General features: G+C 47.9%; 2 protein-coding genes across 3 annotated transcripts; one reads left to right on the top strand and one right to left on the bottom strand.

Moving 5' to 3' along the window:
• The first annotated feature begins 2,945 nt into the window (after positions 1–2,945).
• Positions 2,946–9,081, top strand: trmt61b (tRNA methyltransferase 61B). Of its 2 annotated transcripts, XM_031902574.1 has the most exons (8): positions 2,946–3,087; positions 3,127–3,759; positions 4,371–4,473; positions 5,049–5,239; positions 5,501–5,592; positions 7,628–7,830; positions 8,603–8,686; positions 8,935–9,073. In XM_031902574.1, exons 1-8 carry the CDS (start codon positions 3,046–3,048, stop codon positions 9,000–9,002), a joined length of 1,416 nt encoding a protein of 471 aa, XP_031758434.1. In that variant the 5' UTR covers positions 2,946–3,045; the 3' UTR covers positions 9,003–9,073. The 2 variants fall into 2 exon arrangements, with proteins under 2 accessions (XP_031758434.1, XP_002938472.4); XM_002938426.5 differs by having other exon boundaries at positions 2,946–3,759; positions 8,935–9,081.
• spdya (speedy/RINGO cell cycle regulator family member A) lies at positions 9,029–20,669 on the bottom strand. The gene is given in 7 exon segments (NM_001112964.1): positions 9,029–9,213; positions 11,923–12,223; positions 13,402–13,573; positions 15,671–15,756; positions 16,956–17,014; positions 17,868–18,110; positions 20,649–20,669. Coding segments are annotated over 6 exon segments (930 nt in total). The 5' UTR covers positions 18,097–18,110; positions 20,649–20,669; the 3' UTR covers positions 9,029–9,130.

Raw genomic sequence — 20,669 nt, 5'->3', positions numbered from 1 at the left:
ATCATCTGTACCTATAGTAACACCGGCATCATCTGTACCTATAGTAACACCGGTATCATCTGTACCTATAGTAACACCGGTATCATCTGTACCTATAGTAACACCGGTATCATCTGTACCTATAGTAACACCGGCATCATCTGTACCTATAGTAACACCGGTATCATCTGTACCTATAGTAACACCGGCATCATCTGTACCTATAGTAACACCGGCATCATCTGTACCTATAGTAACACCGGCATCATCTGTACCTATAGTAACACCGGCATCATCTGTACCTATAGTAACACCGGCATCATCTGTACCTATAGTAACACCGGCATCATCTGTACCTATAGTAACACCGGCATCATCTGTACCTATAGTAACACCGGCATCATCTGTACCTATAGTAACACCGGCATCATCTGTACCTATAGTAACACCGGCATCATCTGTACCTATAGTAACACCGGCATCATCTGTACCTATAGTAACACCGGCATCATCTGTACCTATAGTAACACCGGCATCATCTGTACCTATAGTAACACCGGCATCATCTGTACCTATAGTAACACCGGCATCATCTGTACCTATAGTAACACCGGCATCATCTGTACCTATAGTAACACCGGTATCATCTGTACCTATAGTAACACCGGTATCATTTGTATCGTTTGTACCTATAGTAACACCGGTATCATCTGTACCTATAGTAACACCAACATCGTTTGTACCTATAGTAACACCGGTATCATTTGTACCTATAGTAACACCGGTATCATCTGTACCTATAGTAACACCAACATCGTTTGTACCTATAGTAACACCGGTATCATTTGTACCTATAGTAACACCGGTATCGTTTGTATCGTTTGTACCTATAGTAACACCGGTATCATTTGTACCTATTAGTAACACCGTATTACCTATAGTAACACCGGTATCATTTGTACTATAGTAACGTTTGTACCTATAGTAACACCGGTATCGTTTGTACCTATAGTAACACCGGTATCGTTTGTACCTATAGTAACACCGGTATCATTTTTAGGCCAAATGGCAACTCTACCTGGGGGGCACTCTCCCAAACTCAATGGAAGAGGCTGCAGAACCATTGTGGTGATCTATAGTACAGAAGGTAAACTACAACTTCTGCAGCTATGGCAGCCTTTATTAAAAATGCTAACAGAATGTTATACAGATAGCTAGAATCTCAGCCATAAAGCAGGGCAGGACTGCTGCTTACAATGGGGGGATCAGATAGGATCTGTGTCACTGTGACAGAATGCTCTGTTATACAGATAGCTAGAATCTCAGCCATAAAGCAGGGCAGGACTGCTGCTTACAATGGGGGGATCAGATAGGATCTGTGTCACTGTGACAGAATGCTCTGTTATACAGATAGCTAGAATCTCAGCCATAAAGCAGGGCAGGACTGCTGCTTACAATGGGGGGGATCAGATAGGATCTGTGCCACTGTGACAGAATGCTCTGTTATACAGATAGCTAGAATCTCAGCCATAAAGCAGGGCAGGACTGCTGCTTACAATGGGGGGATCAGATAGGATCTGTGCCACTGTGACAGAATGCTCTGTTATACAGATAGCTAGAATCTCAGCCATAAAGCAGGGCAGGACTGCTGCTTACAATGGGGGGATCGGATAGGATCTGTGCCACTGTGACAGAATGCTCTGTTATACAGATAGCTAGAATCTCAGCCATAAAGCAGGGCAGGACTGCTGCTTACAATGGGGGATCAGATAGGATCTGTGCCACTGTGACAGAATGCTCTGTTATACAGATAGCTAGAATCTCAGCCATAAAGCAGGGCAGGACTGCTGCTTACAATGGGGGGGATCAGATAGGATCTGTGCCACTGTGACAGAATGCTCTGTTATACAGATAGCTAGAATCTCAGCCATAAAGCAGGGCAGGACTGCTGCTTACAATGGGGGGGGGGGGGGGGGGGGGGATCAGATAGGATCTGTGCCACTGTGACAGAATGCTCTGTTATACAGATAGCTAGAATCTCAGCCATAAAGCAGGGCAGGACTGCTGCTTACAATGGGGGGGGGGGGGGGGGGGGGGATCAGATAGGATCTGTGCCACTGTGACAGAATGCTCTGTTATACAGATAGCTAGAATCTCAGCCATAAAGCAGGGCAGGACTGCTGCTTACAATGGGGGGGATCAGATAGGATCTGTGCCACTGTGACAGAATGCTCTGTTATACAGATAGCTAGAATCTCAGCCATAAAGCAGGGCAGGACTGCTGCTTACAATGGGGGGGATCAGATAGGATCTGTGCCACTGTGACAGAATGCTCTGTTATACAGATAGCTAGAATCTCAGCCATAAAGCAGGGCAGGACTGCTGCTTACAATGGGGGGATCAGATAGGATCTGTGCCACTGTGACAGAATGCTCTGTTATACAGATAGCTAGAATCTCAGCCATAAAGCAGGGCAGGACTGCTGCTTACAATGGGGGGATCAGATAGGATCTGTGCCACTGTGACAGAATGCTCTGTTATACAGATAGCTAGAATCTCAGCCATAAAGCAGGGCAGGACTGCTGCTTACAATGGGGGGATCAGATAGGACAGTGTATGGGCAGCTTTATAGCCCAGGGGCCCAAGGGTTGGTGGAAAGGGTTGAGCCCTATAATAAACTGAATGGAGCCACAGGGAGGGCCAACCTATAACTCTCAGTTGTTAAACTACAACTCCCACCCCCTCTTACAGTCAGTAGCCGGGCGGCCTTAACTACAACTCCCACCATCCCCTGTTCCAGCTGAGGGTCAGTAGCCGGGCGGCCCAGTCAGACACCCCGGGGAATGAATGCGTTTCAGTCTGGGCAAACAGGATAGAACTAGGGAATAAACTCGGGCCGCTCTGGGAGCTGCGGGAAACCCAACTGCGCACTCAGCCAGATCACATGGTTACTCGGGACACATGGGGGCACTTCCGGGTTGTCGCCAGTTGATGACGTCACGCAGCTTGGTTTTTAACTCTTGAGAGTCTCCCCTGCGTGTGAAGGAGAAGGGAAGTTGGGTGAAGATGCTGCAGCGCTGGGGGGGTAGGGTGGCCTCACTGTGCCAGGCGGTATCAGGCTATAGGGTGCCACCCTGTGGGTGCCAGGCGGTATCAGGCTATAGGGTGCCACCCTGTGGGTGCCAGGCATTACTGACATGCAGGCACCATACTTGCCCCCCAGGAGCTGGGCACCCCAAGGGTAACACTGACAGCCCAGGAGATGGGCCAATGGACACTCCCCCAGGGTTGGATACTTCCCCTCCCAGTGACCAGCCCAGGTTTGTGGGAGGCAGCAGGGCATGGGGGCGCTCACTGTCCCCCCTACACAGGCTCAGCCAGATGCTCCCTCCCCAGTTTCTCTCACCAGAAATCCAGGATCTGAGAAGTGCAGAAAGTGAGGAGCCTTTATTAACCCACTCACCGCCGGAGGGCAGCTCTGGGCTTGACTCGCAGCCTGATGGCCCCCCTGCCCCCCTCGGCACGGCGTTTGCGCCGGGGGATTTGGTCATCGCTGAGTTCAAGAGGCGACATTACACCGAATTCAAAAAAATGTTCAGTCTCACAGATTCCGGCAAACTGAACAGCAACTGGGGGGTCGTCGGCCACATGGAGATCGTGGGCAAACTGCCCGGGCAGAGGCTGAGGACTTCCCGTGGCTTTGAGTTCCTGCTCAAAAGGCCGTCCCTGGAGGAATACATCCTGCTAATGAAGAGGGGCCCCACTATCTCCTATCCAAAGGTTGGGCCCCGCAGCCATTTGATTGGCTACATGCTGAATGTGGGAGGGTAACGGTACCAATGGCATTGGGTCTGGTTTGTTAAGGACTCCCAGATAATCATCATTCTTTATCCTTTTCATGTTTGGTTGGGATGTCAGAGTCAGTAGCCCAAGTTTTAATTGAATATAGAAAGCTATTCAGCTGAAAGCCTGATATTGGCAGTCTAAAACTGCTAATGTCTCAGAAACCTTTAAAGGAGATGTGAAAATGAAGAATGTACCTGTGCATTAAAAAAGGATTGTGCTTAAAAAAGTTGTTTTGGACTGATCAGCAGCTAGGCTGACCTGATAGGGAACTGAAGCCTGTCTGTGCTTGTGTGACTGCAGGGCTGTGATTGGCTACTCCCTTTCCTACTGTGCTTCTGGCAGGGACCGTTAGGACACGCCCACCCCTCAGAAACCCAGACAGGGACCTGAGAGGATCTATAGGGAGCTCCAGTAAAGGGGCCATTGTTACAGATAGGATTATTTTAGAAACCAGCACCATATAAATCCCAGTCCAGCCCAGGTGGGTATATAGGCCGTATACGGATGTGTTACTGAGTAACTAAACCCGCTCTGTTTCCCCTCAGGATATCGCAGCAATGCTGATGATGATGGATGTAAGCCCTGGGGATGTCGTGTTAGAAGCCGGTTCTGGTTCTGGAGGAATGACTTTGTTCTTATCAAGAGCAGGTACGTGGGATCTAATCACACTTGAACCAATCCGCTCACCCAGGGTGCTCATTTGAACCTGATTGGCAGACAGAAGTTGGGGGGCGGGTGTCTCCCATATTAGCATTACTGAATCTTATTCTGACAGCGGCTGGGGGCTGCATTTTAGAGTGGGCCAATGGCCCCTTAAGTGTGTTGAATTCGGATTGAAGCTCCGATTCTAACTGATGACATCACTAAGCTCCAATTCTAACTGATGACATAACTAAGCTCCAATTCTAACTGATGACATCACTAAGCTCCAATTCTAACTGATGACATAACTAAGCTCCAATTCTAACTGATGACATAACTAAGCTCCAATTCTAACTGATGACATCACTAAGCTCCAATTCTAACTGATGACATCACTAAGCTCCAATTCTAACTGATGACATCACTAAGCTCCAATTCTAACTGATGACATCACTAAGCTCCAATTCTAACTGATGACATCACTAAGCACCGTTTATAAGGATATCATTTACAGTTTGGTCCCACAGGGAAATGGCCCAACTGTATATTATATATTTTTAAACAATATGTTTGCCTTGCAGTGGGCTTGGAGGGCCGTGTTTACAGCTTTGAGGTGCGGGCAGACCACCATGCCATAGCAAAAAAGAACGTCAGTAAGTGGAGGAGTGCGTGGGACGTACGGAGCAGGAACCCATGGCCGGAGAATGTACATTTTATCAACCAGGACCTCTCGGCCGCTCTGCCCACCATGGGCTCTGTGGCCTTTGATGCAGTAAGTAGGTGTCTGGCTGTGCCCATGATTGGTGCATCTATATGTGTGTCCTGTGTTTGCCTCGCCAATCTGTAGGGTTTTGTGCTCCCATAGAGCATGATGGGAGCTGTAGGCTAAGGTTTCCCTGCTAGTCTGTAACCCAGCAGCAAAGTTTAGAACATACGCTGGCACCAAGTACCTCAGGCAGCACCTAAATATAGCGGGTGCTAATGGGTTTGTATGGGGAACCAAACTGGGCGTAACTGGGTGTTTCTGTTATAGGCGGCCTTGGACATGCTGAACCCCCAGGTGGCATTACCTGCAATACTGACCTGTCTGAAACAGGGGGGTGTCTGTGCTGTGTATGTAGCAAAGTAAGTACAGTATACACAGGGGCATACACGGGGGCACAGCCGCACATACACGGGGGCACAGCCGCACATACACGGGGGCACAGCCGCACATACACGGGGGCACAGCCGCACATACACGGGGGCACAGCCTCACATACACGGGGGCACAGCCGCACATACACGGGGGCACAGCCGCACATACACGGGGGCACAGCCGCACATACACGGGGGCACAGCCGCACATACACGGGGGCACAGCCGCACATACACGGGGGCACAGCCGCACATACACGGGGGCACAGCCGCACATACACGGGGGCACAGCCGCACATACACGGGGGCACAGCCGCACATACACGGGGGCATACCCGCACATACACGGGGGCACAGCCGCACATACACGGGGGCACAGCCGCACATACACGGGGGCACAGCCGCACATACACGGGGGCACAGCCGCACATACACGGGGGCACAGCCGCACATACACGGGGGCACAGCCGCACATACACGGGGGCACAGCCGCACATACACGGGGGCACAGCCGCACATACACGGGGCCAGCCGCACATACACGGGGCATACCCGCACATACACGGGGGCACAGCCGCACATACACGGGGGCACAGCCGCACATACACGGGGGCACAGCCGCACATACACGGGGGCACAGCCGCACATACACGGGGGCACAGCCGCACATACACGGGGCACAGCCGCACATACACGGGGGCACAGCCGCACATACACGGGGGCACAGCCGCACATACACGGGGGCACAGCCGCACATACACTGGGGCACAGCCGCACATACACTGGGGCACAGCCGCACATACACTGGGGCATACCTGCACATACACGGGGGCATAAACGGGCATAACCGCACATACACGGGGGCATAACCGCACATACACGGGGGCATAACCGCACATACACGGGGGGCATACCGGCACATACACGGGGGCATAACCGCACATACACGGGGGCATAACCGCACATACAAGGGGGCATAACCGCACATACACGGGGGCATAAACAGGGGCATACCCGCACATAAACAGGGGCATAACTGCATATACACGGGGGCATAAACAGGGGCATACTCGCACATACACAGGGGCATTTTATTCCAGCACCACTGATTCTGCAATGGGTGGCACATAAAAGATGAAACATAATCTATTCCTTTAATTATCTAACTGCTTTTAGAGTGCCCCTTCCTTTGCTGATGGTGAGACCTCTGTTCACCCAGGCTCAATCCATACAGCCTTATTTCTCACACCATACAGGGGAGTTGCTGGTCCGGGGCCTATACTAGGGGCACTTCCCTCTGTGTAACTATGCCCAGCGGCACGCTATTTGAGAAGCTCCTTGTCTCTCCTCACCCTGCCTGTGTCCCCCACAACCTTTGCCAGAGAGGGTTAATGGTGTGTTTGGATCTTGGGGTGGGATGGGGGCACATATAGCCTAACGCTCCGTGGCCTGGCTCTGGTAGGGAGTGTTCTTTTGATCAGCTGAGCTGAGGACATGTGGTACTTGTGCCAGACACAAGGAGGCAGCTTCCTTTTTGGGTACTGGGTGCAGTGTCAATATTCCTCCATTTATATGGCCCTCTCTCCTTTTCCCATTTCTCCCACAATCTCCAGCCCTTGAGACATATATTAGCTGGACATGCACTTATTCCAGTATAAAAAACATTCCATGTTGAAAGCCATTTATATCATTTAACCCTGCCAGACACTTGTCTTCATATCAATATGGCCAAATTCCCTGGAAATGAGTGAGTGGCATATAAAATGAAACACTGGGCAGCTAATAGATTATACATAGACACAAACACAGTCACACAGCCTGCTGGCACAAGGGACATTGGTTTTACTTGCCCTTTACTAACAGTGTTGCCTGTCTCTTTACCTTTCCGTGTAAGTCTCTGGTACTAACATGGACGCTGCTGGACGGCACCAGATTGTTCTGACATCAGGGCACTGCTCCATGAAACTGAAACAAAGCACAGTATGAGAATAACTGGCAAAATATTCTCTGTTCCATATAAAAGCATCACACAAGTCATTGATCTGCTTGAAGGGATCCGCTCCTGCCGGCTGCCGCTCCTATGTGAGAAGATACAGGAGATGTCAGTGAAGGACTGGCTGGTCGCTCCGTCTGTACGGAAGGACGGGACTGTATCCCAGCGAGTGGAACCTCAGGGGAATACGGAGTCGGAACTGGAAGGAAATGGCGCAGACCCCCAGTCTGACAGTAAGGCCAACTTAACTTTCTCTTTAGTGTTCCCACTGGGTGCAATGAACACAATTAGGTGCTTTTCATGTGTCTGATTCTGCCTTCTAGTCACTTAGTAGTAGGGATGCCACGGCCGAACCCCGAATCCTTTGTAAAAGATTTGGCTAAATACAGAACCGGATCCAAATCCTAATTTGATTTGGATTTGGTTCGGGCAGGAGCGTGGATTTGGCGAATCCGAATCCTGCTGAAAAAAGCTGAATCTTGCCCAAATCCAGAACCGGATCCAGTATTCCGTGCCCCCCTGCTTAGTAGAAATACTTTGCTGGAAATTCTTAGCATTCCTGGACTGTCCTTAAATTGGCATGAACTCTTACAATCCCACCCTGCTTTGTGCGCTGGTTGCTTGTGGGGCAGTCTGGTGATTTTTAGGGTCCGACTTACCCCCAGCAAACAAGTAGAGGCTTAAACGACAGACTGGAAGATGAATAAAATGCCTGAATAGAAAAATACAACAATAAAAATAATTAAAGCTTGAGAATTAGCCTGTTGTGGGGACTACAGGAGCGGCTGACCCCTGCAGCCTGATCGCTTTTTGGTTTAACCCTGCGTGGGGTGCCAGTACCTCAGCCTTCTCCAGCCTAATTAACTGTGTCCTCCACCTACACCCCAACATATAAAAAGGGAATAAGATAAAATAACTGTATTGAAACACAAACCAAAAATTCTGTTATATATTTATTTACTTCTGACAGTTGTGCCCTACTAACTGCCTACCCATTTGTTACAGCCGAGATGCTTTCTAATGCTGTAAAGCCCTTCGGACAAGTGCCATATATTGCTCGCCCGTTGCCATGGCAAGCAGGTCATACAGGTAAAAAAATAAAACAAAAAGAACATGTTCTAGGCTATGCAATACATACAGAAGCAATGCTGCAGAATGCAACTGAGGTTTTCCAGCTGGGGCTGAACAACAACTCCCAGAATGCTGAAGGGTTGCTGGGATTCTGGGAGTTGTAGTTCAGCACTCGGAGCTGTAGCCCTCATGTACAGAATATTAAAACTATGAAATTTCAGATGCAGAATGTAATATTCAGTATTTTGTTCCTGTCCCGTCTGTAGCGTTTCTCGTTCAGCTGAGGAAGATCAGAGCAGCCCCGACCCGCACAGAACCCGAGGAGTCCAGTTAATGGCAATAAGAAAATGGTTTTGTATATACTTTGAACATATTTAATCCTCTGTAATAAACATCAGTTGGAGAGAATTGTATATATAGGTTTAACATCTCCACACAGCGCCGCCCCGTATTGCTGGGAATCTATTCTTCGTTATGTGTAAACCACTCCATGGATCTGTCTGGCGCGGAGCACGGTCCCTTCCGCACGTGGGTTCCATGAGGTTCTGCAAGAAACCCAAACTGATTGCTCGAGTGCTGTGTTATCTACGGATGCACTGAATCCACTATTTTCAGATTCACCCGAACCCCAAATCCTTTGTAAAAGAATCGCCCAAATCCGAATCCTAATTTGCATATGCAGATTAGTATATGAAAGGGTTAAAGAGCGCGGCGCATGTAGCGCCAGGCAAAACATTTTCACGTGATTTGAAGGATTCGGATTCATTTGAGCCAGGAGCGTGGATTTGGCTGAATCCTGCTAAAAAGAACAAACCTTGGCCGAATCCCAAACCGAATCCTGGATTCCGTGCATCCCTAATATTATTATTATTATTATTTATGCTTTAAAAATCTCATTTATAAAGGGAATACGCTAGTTTGAGCCCCTGGTTATGCAGCAGTTTATAGCAGTTATGTTTCAGGCCCTTCAACCTTTAGCCCTTAGCCGGCCCACTACATACACCAGGGGTCCTCAAACTTTTTAAGGGAGGGGCCAGTAAATGGTCCCTCAGACTGTTGGGGGGCCGAACTATCCCTCTCTCACCCCCCTCCTTCCTCTTCGTCCATCCTCCCTCCCTCTTCCAGCTCCCCCCGCTCTGTCCTTCCTCCCTCCCGCTGCCCGCTGAGTCCTCCGTCTTCCAGCTCCCCCCACTCCATCCTTCCTCCCTCTCCAAGTTCCCTCTGAGACCTCCCTCTTCCAGCTCCCCCTGCTCCATCCTTCCTCCCTTTCCCAGCTCCCGCTGAGACCTCCCTCTTCCAGCTCCCCCCACTCAGTCCTTCCTTCCTCTCCAAGCTCCCGCTAAGACCTCCCTCTTCCAGCTCCCCCCGCTCCGTCCTTCCTCCCTCTCCCAGCTCCCGCTGAGTCCTCCCTCTCCCAGTTCCTCCCACTGCCCGCTGAGTCCTCCCTCTTCCAGCTCCCCCCGCTCCGTCTTTCCTCCCTCTCGCTGCCTGTTCAGTCCTCCCTCTCCCAGCTCCCCCCGCTCCATCTGCCCTCACTCACCCAGTTCCTCCCTCCCGCTCCCTGCTGAGTCCTCTCTCTCCGCTGCCAGGGGTGAGGACGCAACAGGAGCCGGTCCGCAGGCTGTAGTTTGAGGATCCCTGACATACACCCTACATTGCCGGCAGGAAAGTTACAGAGAGCCCCGAATGTTAGGCGCTCCCCCAGGGATTATAACCACTTAACTGAAACCCCCGGCTGCTGCTTTTGTCGGCTGAAAGTTGCACGTCATAATCTGCTTCCAGGACTCTCTCTGCTGCTGGGTCTGGGCTCGCAAAAAGCCAACTTTTCAGTCCTCAGCTGGGGCCACAAAGAGGATCCCAGAACAGAAAGATAATTGCAACGTAGGGCTGATAGAGTAGTACCCCCAGCTGGGGCAGTTTTTATCAGACCAACCCAGGCTCTCAGGTAAGTGATTATAATTACTAGGTGATGCCTATCAATTCGGCACCCTGCAGTCCGTCTTTCCTCCTCCTTTGAATATAATGAACTGATTGGCTAAACTGCTGTAGAATGTAGTTGCTGCTATGGAGCCATTTTAGTCCCAGTTGGGCTCACATAACAGATATGCTTAGGAGACAATGAATTGAGTATTTATAGGGACAGTATACAACATAAACTTAAACTAATCAAGGCAACCAGGAACATTGAAGCTACTCCATGTTTGGTCCTTGCGAGGCAGATAATGAGTTTTGTCAGCAGGAGTTCATTAAACAGGGGGGTTATCTGTGTAGTGGGAATCTTTTTATTGACCCCCCAAGTACCAAACATGGAGTAGGTTCAGTTTCCCAGTTTGCCCTATTTACCTCAAGAAATAACAAAAAACCATAGATCTTAGTATGGGCATATGTGCCTGAGAGGGAACCAAGGGGACTTGAGTGCTAGATATGTAACAGTGGCCATATACAGCTACAGGTTTGCCACCTTTGACTTCATCTTTAGTATGATGTAGAGTGTAATATACTGAGACAATTTGCAATTGGTCGTCATTTTGTATTTGTTAAATATTAAACTTTTTGTTCAGCAGCTCTATAGTTTACAGCAGGGATCCCCAACCAGTGGCTCAGGGGTAACACGTTGCTCCCCAACCCCTTGGATGTTGCTCTCAATGCCCCCAAACCAGGGAGTTATTTTTGAATTCCTGACTTGGGGGCAAGTTTTGGTTGAATAAAAACAAGATTTCCTCCCAAATAAAGCCCCTGTAAGCTGATAGGGTGCATAGAGGCACCTAATAGCCAATCACAGCCCGTATTTGGCTCCTCCATGAACTTTTATGGTGCTTGTGTTGCTCCCCAAGTCTTTTTACATTTGACTGTGGCTCACGAGTAAAAAAGGTTGGGGATCCCTGGTTTACAGTTTCAGAAGCTATCTGGTTGCTAGGGTCCAAATTACCTTAGCAACCAGGGAGTGGTTTAAATGAGAGACTGGTATATGAATAGGGAAAGACCTGACTAGAACAATGAGATATAAAAAGTAACAATAACAATAAAACTGGAGCCTCAGAGCAATAGGGTTTGGCTGCCGGGGTCAGTGACCCCCATTTGAAAGCTGCAAAGAGTTAGAATAAAAACTATAAACAATAAATAATAAAGACCAATTGAAATGTTGCTTAGAATTGGCCATTCATGGTCCCCACATACCAATAGAATGACATTTGCCAAGCCATATTTCAGTTGCAAATGCTGAATATATGAAATAATATAAAATATGGCCGCACCTCTATTAATGCCGCTGGGTTGTGGATCAATCGCCATGTTCTCCCCCGACGACTGTAAAGAATCCTGCGGTAAAATGTGTTCGTTTACCTGAAATGTGGTGCTGGAAGAGGCAGAAGATGAAGTGGACAAACCCAGCTCCATCAGCCTCCCTTTGTTACCACAGACAGGGCAGTCCAGCGGGGTAGCAGAAGGCCCCCGGGGCAGATAGACATCGTATTTACTGTAGTTTCTAGCTGCTCCGCTGTGGTGCTCTGAGCGCTCCCTCTGCCAGATATAATGGCTCGGCGCAATTGCCATTACCTACAGCAAAATAGTAAAAAATCTAAATAAAACCTACATTTTTTTCATGTGATCACATTTCATATTCCTTTACTTACCCTTTCTATCTAAGTTTCCTATCACAGTCACACTAGGGAAATTTAACACCAATTGGAAACTACAGGGACTGAGTTGGAGAGCCATTTGTCAGCAACTGTGCCGGGTAAAATGCCAGCAATCCATCCCGAGTGCCATCTTACTAAAAAGCCCCTCTTCCCTTTGATCTCCTACACTGAACGCTAAATAAGATACAATGTTTCTCAAACTTAATTAAAAAGTAGCTTTTGGCAGAGAGCCCAGAAATCTTAACAAGCTACACCTGCACTTGGATACAATGTTTCTCAAACTTAATTAAATAGGTAGCTTTTGGCGGAGAGCCCAGAAATCTTAACAAGCTACACCTGCATTAGATATGATTGTAACTAATAGGTCTCTTGGGGGAACTGAGACTTGCAGCTTAAAGGAACAGTAACACCAAAAAATTAAAGAGCTTTAAAGTAATTAAAATATAATGTACAGTTGCCCTGCACTGGTAAAACTGGTAAGTTTGCAACAGAAACGCTACTATAGTTTATATAAATGAGCTGCTATGTCAACACGGGGGCAGCCATTGAAGCTGGGAAAACGGAGAAAAGGCACAGGCACATAGCAGATAACAGATAAGCTTTGTAGAATATAATGGGGTTTTATCTGTTATCTGCTAAGTAACCTGTGCCTTTTCTCCTGTAAATGGCTGCCCCCGGGGCTACACAGCAGCTTTATTATATAAACTATAGTAGTGTTTCTGAGGCAAACACACCAGTTGTACCAATGCAGCATTACATTATATAGTAATTACTTTTATACACTTTCATTTTTTGGTGTTACTGTCCCTTTAAAGGGGCAACTTTACCCTTTAAGCAAACGTGTAATAACACATAAAACGACCCCAAAACCCCCAGAAATGTGTTCAAACTTTACATAAACTGTCAAATTTATTAAAATGGGAAAAAGTTCTAAATTCCCTACTTGACAAGACCCATCTCATTGTAACCCTCCCATCAAGTTAGTGTTGCTGGTACCCTAACAGCCATTTTATTTCTGGACAGGCCTGTTGCAAGGAATAAAATAAGTGCCCTGATATGTATGCAGTAAGCTTTCTGACGGTTGCTAGGGCCTACCTCTTCACAACAACGCCTGCTGACTGCTGCTCTATAGTCAATTTTTGACCACAGTTCATCTCTTGACCTAAGGAAATTTGGGTAAAGCTTCCTCCATTTGTCCCCTAGGGCCCAAGGAAAGATTTCGTACTTGGATTCTTCGTCATCCTCCTCAACCGTATTCGCCAAATACCTGCAGAACAAAACGTGACAAATACTAAATGATCTATACATAGAATCAGGGCCACCATCGGGGGGGAGAGAGGGGGTACAGCTGTGCTGGGCCTTTTATAATCTTCAGTAAGGGGGCCCGGTTGCACCGCTAAGTCAGGGTCGGACTAGGCCGCTGGGACACCGGGAAAAAACCTGATGGGCCCCAACGGCTCACACCTGACCCTTGCCGGCACTCCCTTGTGCGCTCAGGGGAGGAAATTGGGTAAGGGACCCTGCGGGGGGTTAGAGAGGCTCAGCAGGGGCCCCTGTGGGGGGGTGTAAGGGTGGCTCAGTGGGTGCCCCTGCGGGGGGGTTAGAGAGGCTCAGCAGGGGGGTGTAAAAGTGGCTCAGTGGGTGCCCCTGCGGGGGGGGGGGGAAGGGAGGCTCAGCGGGTGCCCCTGCAGGGGAGTGAGGGAGGCTCAGCTGGGGCCCCTCCAGGGGGGGCTAAGGGAGGCTCAGCGGGTGCCCCTGCAAAGAAGTGAGGGAGGCTCAGCTGGGGCCCCTGCGGGGGGGTAAATGAAGCTCAGCGAGTGAGGGAGGCTCAGTGGGGGCACCTACTGGGGAGGTAAGGGAGGCTCAGTGGGTGCCCCTGCAGGGGAGTGAGGGAGGCTCAGTGGGGGCACCTGCAGGGGAGTGAGGGAAGCTCAGCTGTGGCCCCTCCAGGGGGGCTAAGGGAGGCTCAGCGGGTGCCCCTGCAGGGGAGTGAGGGAGGCTCAGCTGGGGCCCCTGCGGGGGGGCTAAGGGAGGCTCAGCGGGTGCCCCTGCAAAGAAGTGAGGGAGGCTCAGTGGGGGCACCTGCTGGGGAGGTAAGGGAGGCTCAGTGGGTGCCCCTGCAGGGGAGTGAGGGAGGCTCAGTGAGTGCCCCTGCGGGTAGTTAGGAGGTGTGGGGGATACAGCCAGGTGGGGGCACCTGCAGGGCACCCCCCAGTCCAACCCTGCGCTAAGTTACACAAATTGCGTAAGTTGCATATAAAGTTACGCCAAAACTTACGTAACAAAAACTGCCTAGAAAACTAAGGAACTGACCAATAATAAGGTAGATTTTGACTGATTTACTTTACTTTGTGAGTTTTCCCTTTAAGTTCTCTATAGTGGGAGATGTAGGCTTTAAGGGAGAGGATGATAAAGAGAGAATGTTTTCTCTGTGTAAAGGGTTTTGCTGTCTGGCCCTGGAAGCAATAGGGTTCTGGATGGAACAAGCGGATCGGGCAATCCATTCCAGTAGACCAGCTCACCTATTGGAGCTTACTTTCCATAGGAAGGCTCACCTGTGGAAAGGTATTTAATTGTATGGAAAGGTGTGTAACACTCTCTCAGAGCAGGGAGGACACCTGTCTGTATGTTAGGACTCTCAGGGGGGCTGGGGGTGCTGTCTGTCTGTGTGTTTGGACTCCCAGGGGGGCTGGGGGTGCTGTCTGTCTGTGTGTTTGGACTCCCAGGGGGGCTGGGGGTGCTGTCTGTGTGTTTGGACTCCCAGGGGGGCTGGGGGTGCTGTCTGTCTGTTAGGACTCCCAGAGGGGCTGGGGGGGCTGTCTGTCTGTGTGTTTGGACTCCCAGGGAGGCTGGGCGTGCTGTCTGTCTGTGTGTTAGGACTCCCAGGGGGGCTGGGGGGTGCTGTCTGTCTGTGTGTTAGGACTCCCAGAGGGGCTGGGGGGGCTTCCTGCCACTGCAAGGAGCAGAGGGAGCCCAGACTTGACCTGAGAAAGAGACCAAGAGACTGAGGATCTCAGGAGCTGAAAGGAAAGCCAGGAGGCTGAGCTAATTCCCCAGAAGTGTTGTGAGTACAGGGGTGACCCCAGCATTTGTTTTCCCACTGGCAGCCCACAAGGGGCCCAGTTTAATAAGGGAACTCATTTACTGTGTGAAGGGAGTGCCCAGAGGGCAGGATTTACTTTTATGGTTTGTTTTGTGTGCTGCAATAGGCCCCCCTGTGTAACATAAACTGCCTTAAGGCTAAGAAAGTGTCTATTGTGGATCCCACTAGTTTACAATACATATGATATAAAATGATGAGAAAGCATTATACAGGTATGTAAGGGCACTATAAGGTGTGAGAATGTTATTAGAAATGACTTACAGCGCAGCAAAGAAGTTCCTCCGGTTATACTCGTGTATGTGGAATCCTGCTCTCTTGAAATAAACAAAGGTCATAGCCAGGAGATACTGTGCGAGAAATGAGGGATTTTATAAATAATTATGCAATACTGATTTTATATATTTAATTGTGATAAATGTAAATACCCTGATGCTTACAATGGGGGGGGGATCAGATAGGATCTGTGCCACTGTGACAGAATGCTCTGTTATACAGATAGCTAGAATCTCAGCCATAAAGCAGGGCAGGACTGCTGCTTACAATGGGGGGATCAGATAGGATCTGTGCCACTGTGACAGAATGCTCTGTTATACAGATAGCTAGAATCTCAGCCATAAAGCAGGGCAGGACTGCTGCTTACAATGGGGGGATCAGATAGGATCTGTGCCACTGTGACAGAATGCTCTGTTATACAGATAGCTAGAATCTCAGCCATAAAGCAGGGCAGGACTGCTGCTTACAATGGGGGGATCAGATAGGATCTGTGCCACTGTGACAGAATGCTCTGTTATACAGATAGCTAGAATCTCAGCCATAAAGCAGGGCAGGACTGCTGCTTACAATGGGGGGATCAGATAGAGCATTCTGTCACAGTGGCACAGACCCTGTTATACAGATAGCTAGAATCTCAGCCATAAAGCACGGCAGGACTGCTGCTTACAATGGGGGGGATCAGATAGGATCTGTGCCACTGTGACAGAATGCTCTGTTATACAGATAGCTAGAATCTCAGCCATAAAGCACGGCAGGACTGCTGCTTACAATGGGGGGATCAGATAGGATCTGTGACAGAATGTTCTGTTATACAGATAGCTAGAATCTCAGCCATAAAGCAGGGCAGGACTGCTGCATACAATGGGGGGATCAGATAGGATCTGTGCCACTGTGACAGAATGCTCTGTTATACAGATAGCTAGAATCTCAGCCATAAAGCAGGGCAGGACTGCTGCATACAATGGGGGGATCAGATAGGATCTGTGCCACTGTGACAGAATGCTCTGTTATACAGATAGCTAGAATCTCAGCCATAAAGCAGGGCAGGACTGCTGCATACAATGGGGGGATCAGATAGGATCTGTGCCACTGTGACAGAATGCTCTGTTATACAGATAGCTAGAATCTCAGCCATAAAGCAGGGCAGGACTGCTGCATACAATGGGGGGATCAGATAGGATCTGTGCCACTGTGACAGAATGCTCTGTTATACAGATAGCTAGAATCTCAGCCATAAAGCAAATTAGTTACACTCCTAATGAGTGATTATTACCTTGTCTGCAATTTTACAACAACAGTCCATCCACAAGAAATCCTGGATCAAGTCATCATCTAATACAAAGAGAACACTTCATTTACTGCCGATAAAGTTGCAAAGATCACTGAAACAAATTGTCTTTTTAGAATGAACTATACTGTATGTGCTCCTGGCAATAATATGAGTATTATATAGTATATAGCTGTAAAACTACTGTACAATCACATCATTTCAATCACAAAATCTACAAAATGAATGTTTCTATAAGGAGGAATAACCAATCCTAGCTATATAGTGGCCTTCTATGACCAGTGTGACTGTGCCTCAGTGACTGCTAATATCCTTATCATTTACAGTAGGGGGTACATTATCCCTTATAATACATGAGTGATACTCAGAGTTCCCTGTATAACTCAGCCTGAAGCCTTGTGCCTTTATATGGGGGGCACAGAACCCCTCAGTGACTGCTAATATCCTTATCATTTACAGTAGGGGGTACATTATCCCTTATAATACATGAGTGATACTCAGAGTTCCCTGTATAACTCAGCCTGCAGCCTTGTGCCTTTATATGGGGGGCACAGAACCCCTCAGTGACTGCTAATATCCTTATCATTTACAGTAGGGGGTACATTATCCCTTATAATACATGAGTGATACTCAGAGTTCCCTGTATAACTCAGCCTGCAGCCTTGTGCCTTTATATGGGCACAGAACCCCTCGGTGACTGCTAATATCCTTATCATTTACAGTAGGGGGTACATTATCCCTTATAATACATGAGTGATACTCAGAGTTCCCTGTATAACTCAGCCTGCAGCCTTGTGCCTTTATATGGGCACAGAACCCCTCAGTGACTGCTAATATCCTTATCACTTACAGTAGGGGGTACATTATCATCTGTGTATAAAAAATGATTTCACTTACCAAAAAGCTTAAAAAAAGCTGTCATTTCTTTGCGCTGTATTATCAGACCCGGGCCTTTTAGGCGTTTAATTCCTTTATTACTGTGACCATTTCTTTCAGTTAATGCTGGAGTTTCAGTAGCTACTGGACGCTTTGTCTGAATCTTTTTCTTCTGCTGCACTTTAGCGCCGGATTTCAGACAAACTGTAACAGCAGTGGGAGTCTGACAGCAGGTCTGGTTATGCCTCATGTTTACTCTGCACCCTGTATCAGAATAAAGCAGGTACGGGCATGGGATAATAAGGGGGATATAGAGTTAGAATGTTCTTTAATATGTAGAGTTGACAATAATAGTTATTTATACAAACGGAACTGATCTGTGCAGCTCAGACAAAGGGGATATAAACCCAACCATAACGCTGCCCCACGGCGCCCCCTAGTTTTGCTATAGAAGTTGCCGAAAAACGTAATTCTAGATGCAAGGAAATTCCCCAATGAGCCTTCTACTGAGCAACATGTGATTATAAGTGCAAGAGAAGTGACCAATGAGAATGCTGATTCCCAGCACTGTGTCAGGCCCCTTGCTGGTACCTTACATATAGAGATAATGATGGCATTTTCCCGTCATTATATGGCACAGGAATCAGACATGGGGATAAAGGGACAGACTTGTTCAGTGCTGGGAAACTGTGCTTATTGCTCCCAACTCCAATTGCAGGAACAGAGAACAGGGAGCCGGATTTACTCACATCAGCTGGGATTCTCATTGGGGGATTTCTTGCATTTTAATGGGGGAAAGTTTTATTGGGCAATATTGCTTTAAGAATCCAACCCTGATGTTGCTGGACTACAGCTCCCAGCATGCCTCACCCTTCATTATATGTTACATTATTCTGGGATTTGTAGTCCGGCAACAGCTGAGTAACGTTGGGTTGAGCCGCGCTGTGCCGCAGGGTTTAGTTCCCCTTTAACAATGAGACCATTTCTTTAAAAAATGTATAATTTTGTTAAATGTGAATTTAGTTGGAATCCCTCAGTTTGAGATGTTTTGGTCTTATGAATATTTTTGCATTTGTAATTATAGGTTGCACCCCATAAGCAGTAGCTGACAGCACCCAGCAGTTATATGAATTTGATGGGCGCAGCCACCCAACCTTGTTGTTGTTTTTTTTTTTTACTTTCCTTTCTTTCTTAAAGGAACAGTAACACTAAAAAATGAAAGAGCTTTAAAGTAATAAAAATATAATGCACTGTTGCCCTGCACTGGTAAAACTGGTGTGTTTGCTACAGTAACACTACTATAATTTATATAATAAGCTGCTGTGAAGCTCCAGGGGCAGCCATTCAAGCTGGAAAAAAGGCACAGGTTACATAGCAGATAACAGATAAGTTCTGTAGAATACAATGGTGTTTTATCTGTTATCTGCTATGTGCCTTTTCTCCTTTGAATGGCTGCCTCCATGGCTACACAGCAGCTTATTTATATAAATTACAGTAGACTTTCTGAAGTAAACACACAACTTTTACCAGTGCAGGGCAGCAGTACATTATATTTTAGTTACTTTTATACACTTTCATTTTTTGGTGTTACTGTTCCTTTAAAGGGCTACCGCACCATAAAAACATTTCCCCCACGTACTGTGATTAATACAGGGGAGACTTTTGCTTTTTGCTTGAAATTCCAATATATTTTTTAATAGCGGTGCATTTGATGCTTTGCTTTTAGCTTAGCACACCGACTATGCACGGATATTTTTGATTTCACCTTGGGGACCGCGATCTGGAAATAAATTCTTTTTTGATCTCCTTTTAATTCCTACTTGCTTTTGAAAGAGGGAATCTCACAGCCAAGGGATAAGAATCATTTTACCAGACAGACTGATTCGCCAACTTATCTGCCCGTCTATGGCCATGAATGACTGGCCCCCCTGACCGACATCCGGCCTGAAATTGGTCAGATCTTGGTCGGGCAGGTCTGACTTCTCCATTGGATCGGGGACCACATTGGCTCATTGATGCAGTCCCTGAACCAACGGGCGGTTTAATTAGATCATTTAGTGGGTATATCGGGAGAAGGGCGAGGTCGCCAAGCAAGTGGATCTTACAGTGTATGGCAACCTTAAGCTTAGGAGCCCAATGATGTTGCTGTGGGGGCCAATACGGTAATGGTTCATAAAAATAAGTGCTAATGAGTATTTTGATTGGGGGGTCAGTGGAGTTTCTGCGTAAGTTAATGCGCAAGTAAATCGTGTAAGCGTCGGGGCCCAATAACCAGTCGCTCCCCTGCTGGAAGGTTCATGTCCCCTGACGTCGCTTCCCACAGACATTACTGGGTAACGGCGGGCAAGCACACACTGTTCCTGCCATGACTATATGACTACTCAGGAATATTCTACTTATTTCCACAGGAATCCTTGTCGGTCAGGGAATATTTGGACTGTAGCCATCTGACAGGTTGAATAGAACTCCCAGCATGCAACAGCAGCTCATATTCAACTCCCAGAATCTGTCAGCTTATGTTGTAGAACTACAACTCTCAACCCACCAATAGCATTATGGAGTAGTTGTATATCTACTGTTGCCACATTAAACGCCCCACTTGTTTCCATACATAAACTTTCCACACACTAAGTGCAATATGTGAAGAATGAATTATAATGGTTTATGGTAAAACTGCCTTAGTGTTTTGATGCAACATCCCACAACAGGATTGTAGTTATTCCTCAGCACCGCCCCCTCCGCTCCTCCCAAGCCCAAACCCAGCCGGGTTTCCTGCAATTACACCTGTCCCACTCCACTTACAAGTACACTACAGGGTGCGTC

The sequence above is a fragment of the Xenopus tropicalis genome, chromosome 5, assembly GCF_000004195.4.
Source record: "Xenopus tropicalis strain Nigerian chromosome 5, UCB_Xtro_10.0, whole genome shotgun sequence".
Lineage (NCBI taxonomy): Eukaryota > Metazoa > Chordata > Amphibia > Anura > Pipidae > Xenopus > Xenopus tropicalis.
This window is presented reverse-complemented; position numbering and strand designations above follow the sequence as displayed.

Coding starts and splice junctions, on each gene's coding strand:
- trmt61b (XM_002938426.5), top strand. CDS start 3,046: ATGCTGCAGCGCTGGGGGGGTAGGGTGGCCTCACTGTGCCAGGCGGTA. Junction 3,760..4,370: donor CCACTATCTCCTATCCAAAG/GTTGGGCCCCGC, acceptor GTTTCCCCTCAG/GATATCGCAGCAATGCTGAT. Junction 8,687..8,934: donor ATGGCAAGCAGGTCATACAG/GTAAAAAAATAA, acceptor TCCCGTCTGTAG/CGTTTCTCGTTCAGCTGAGG.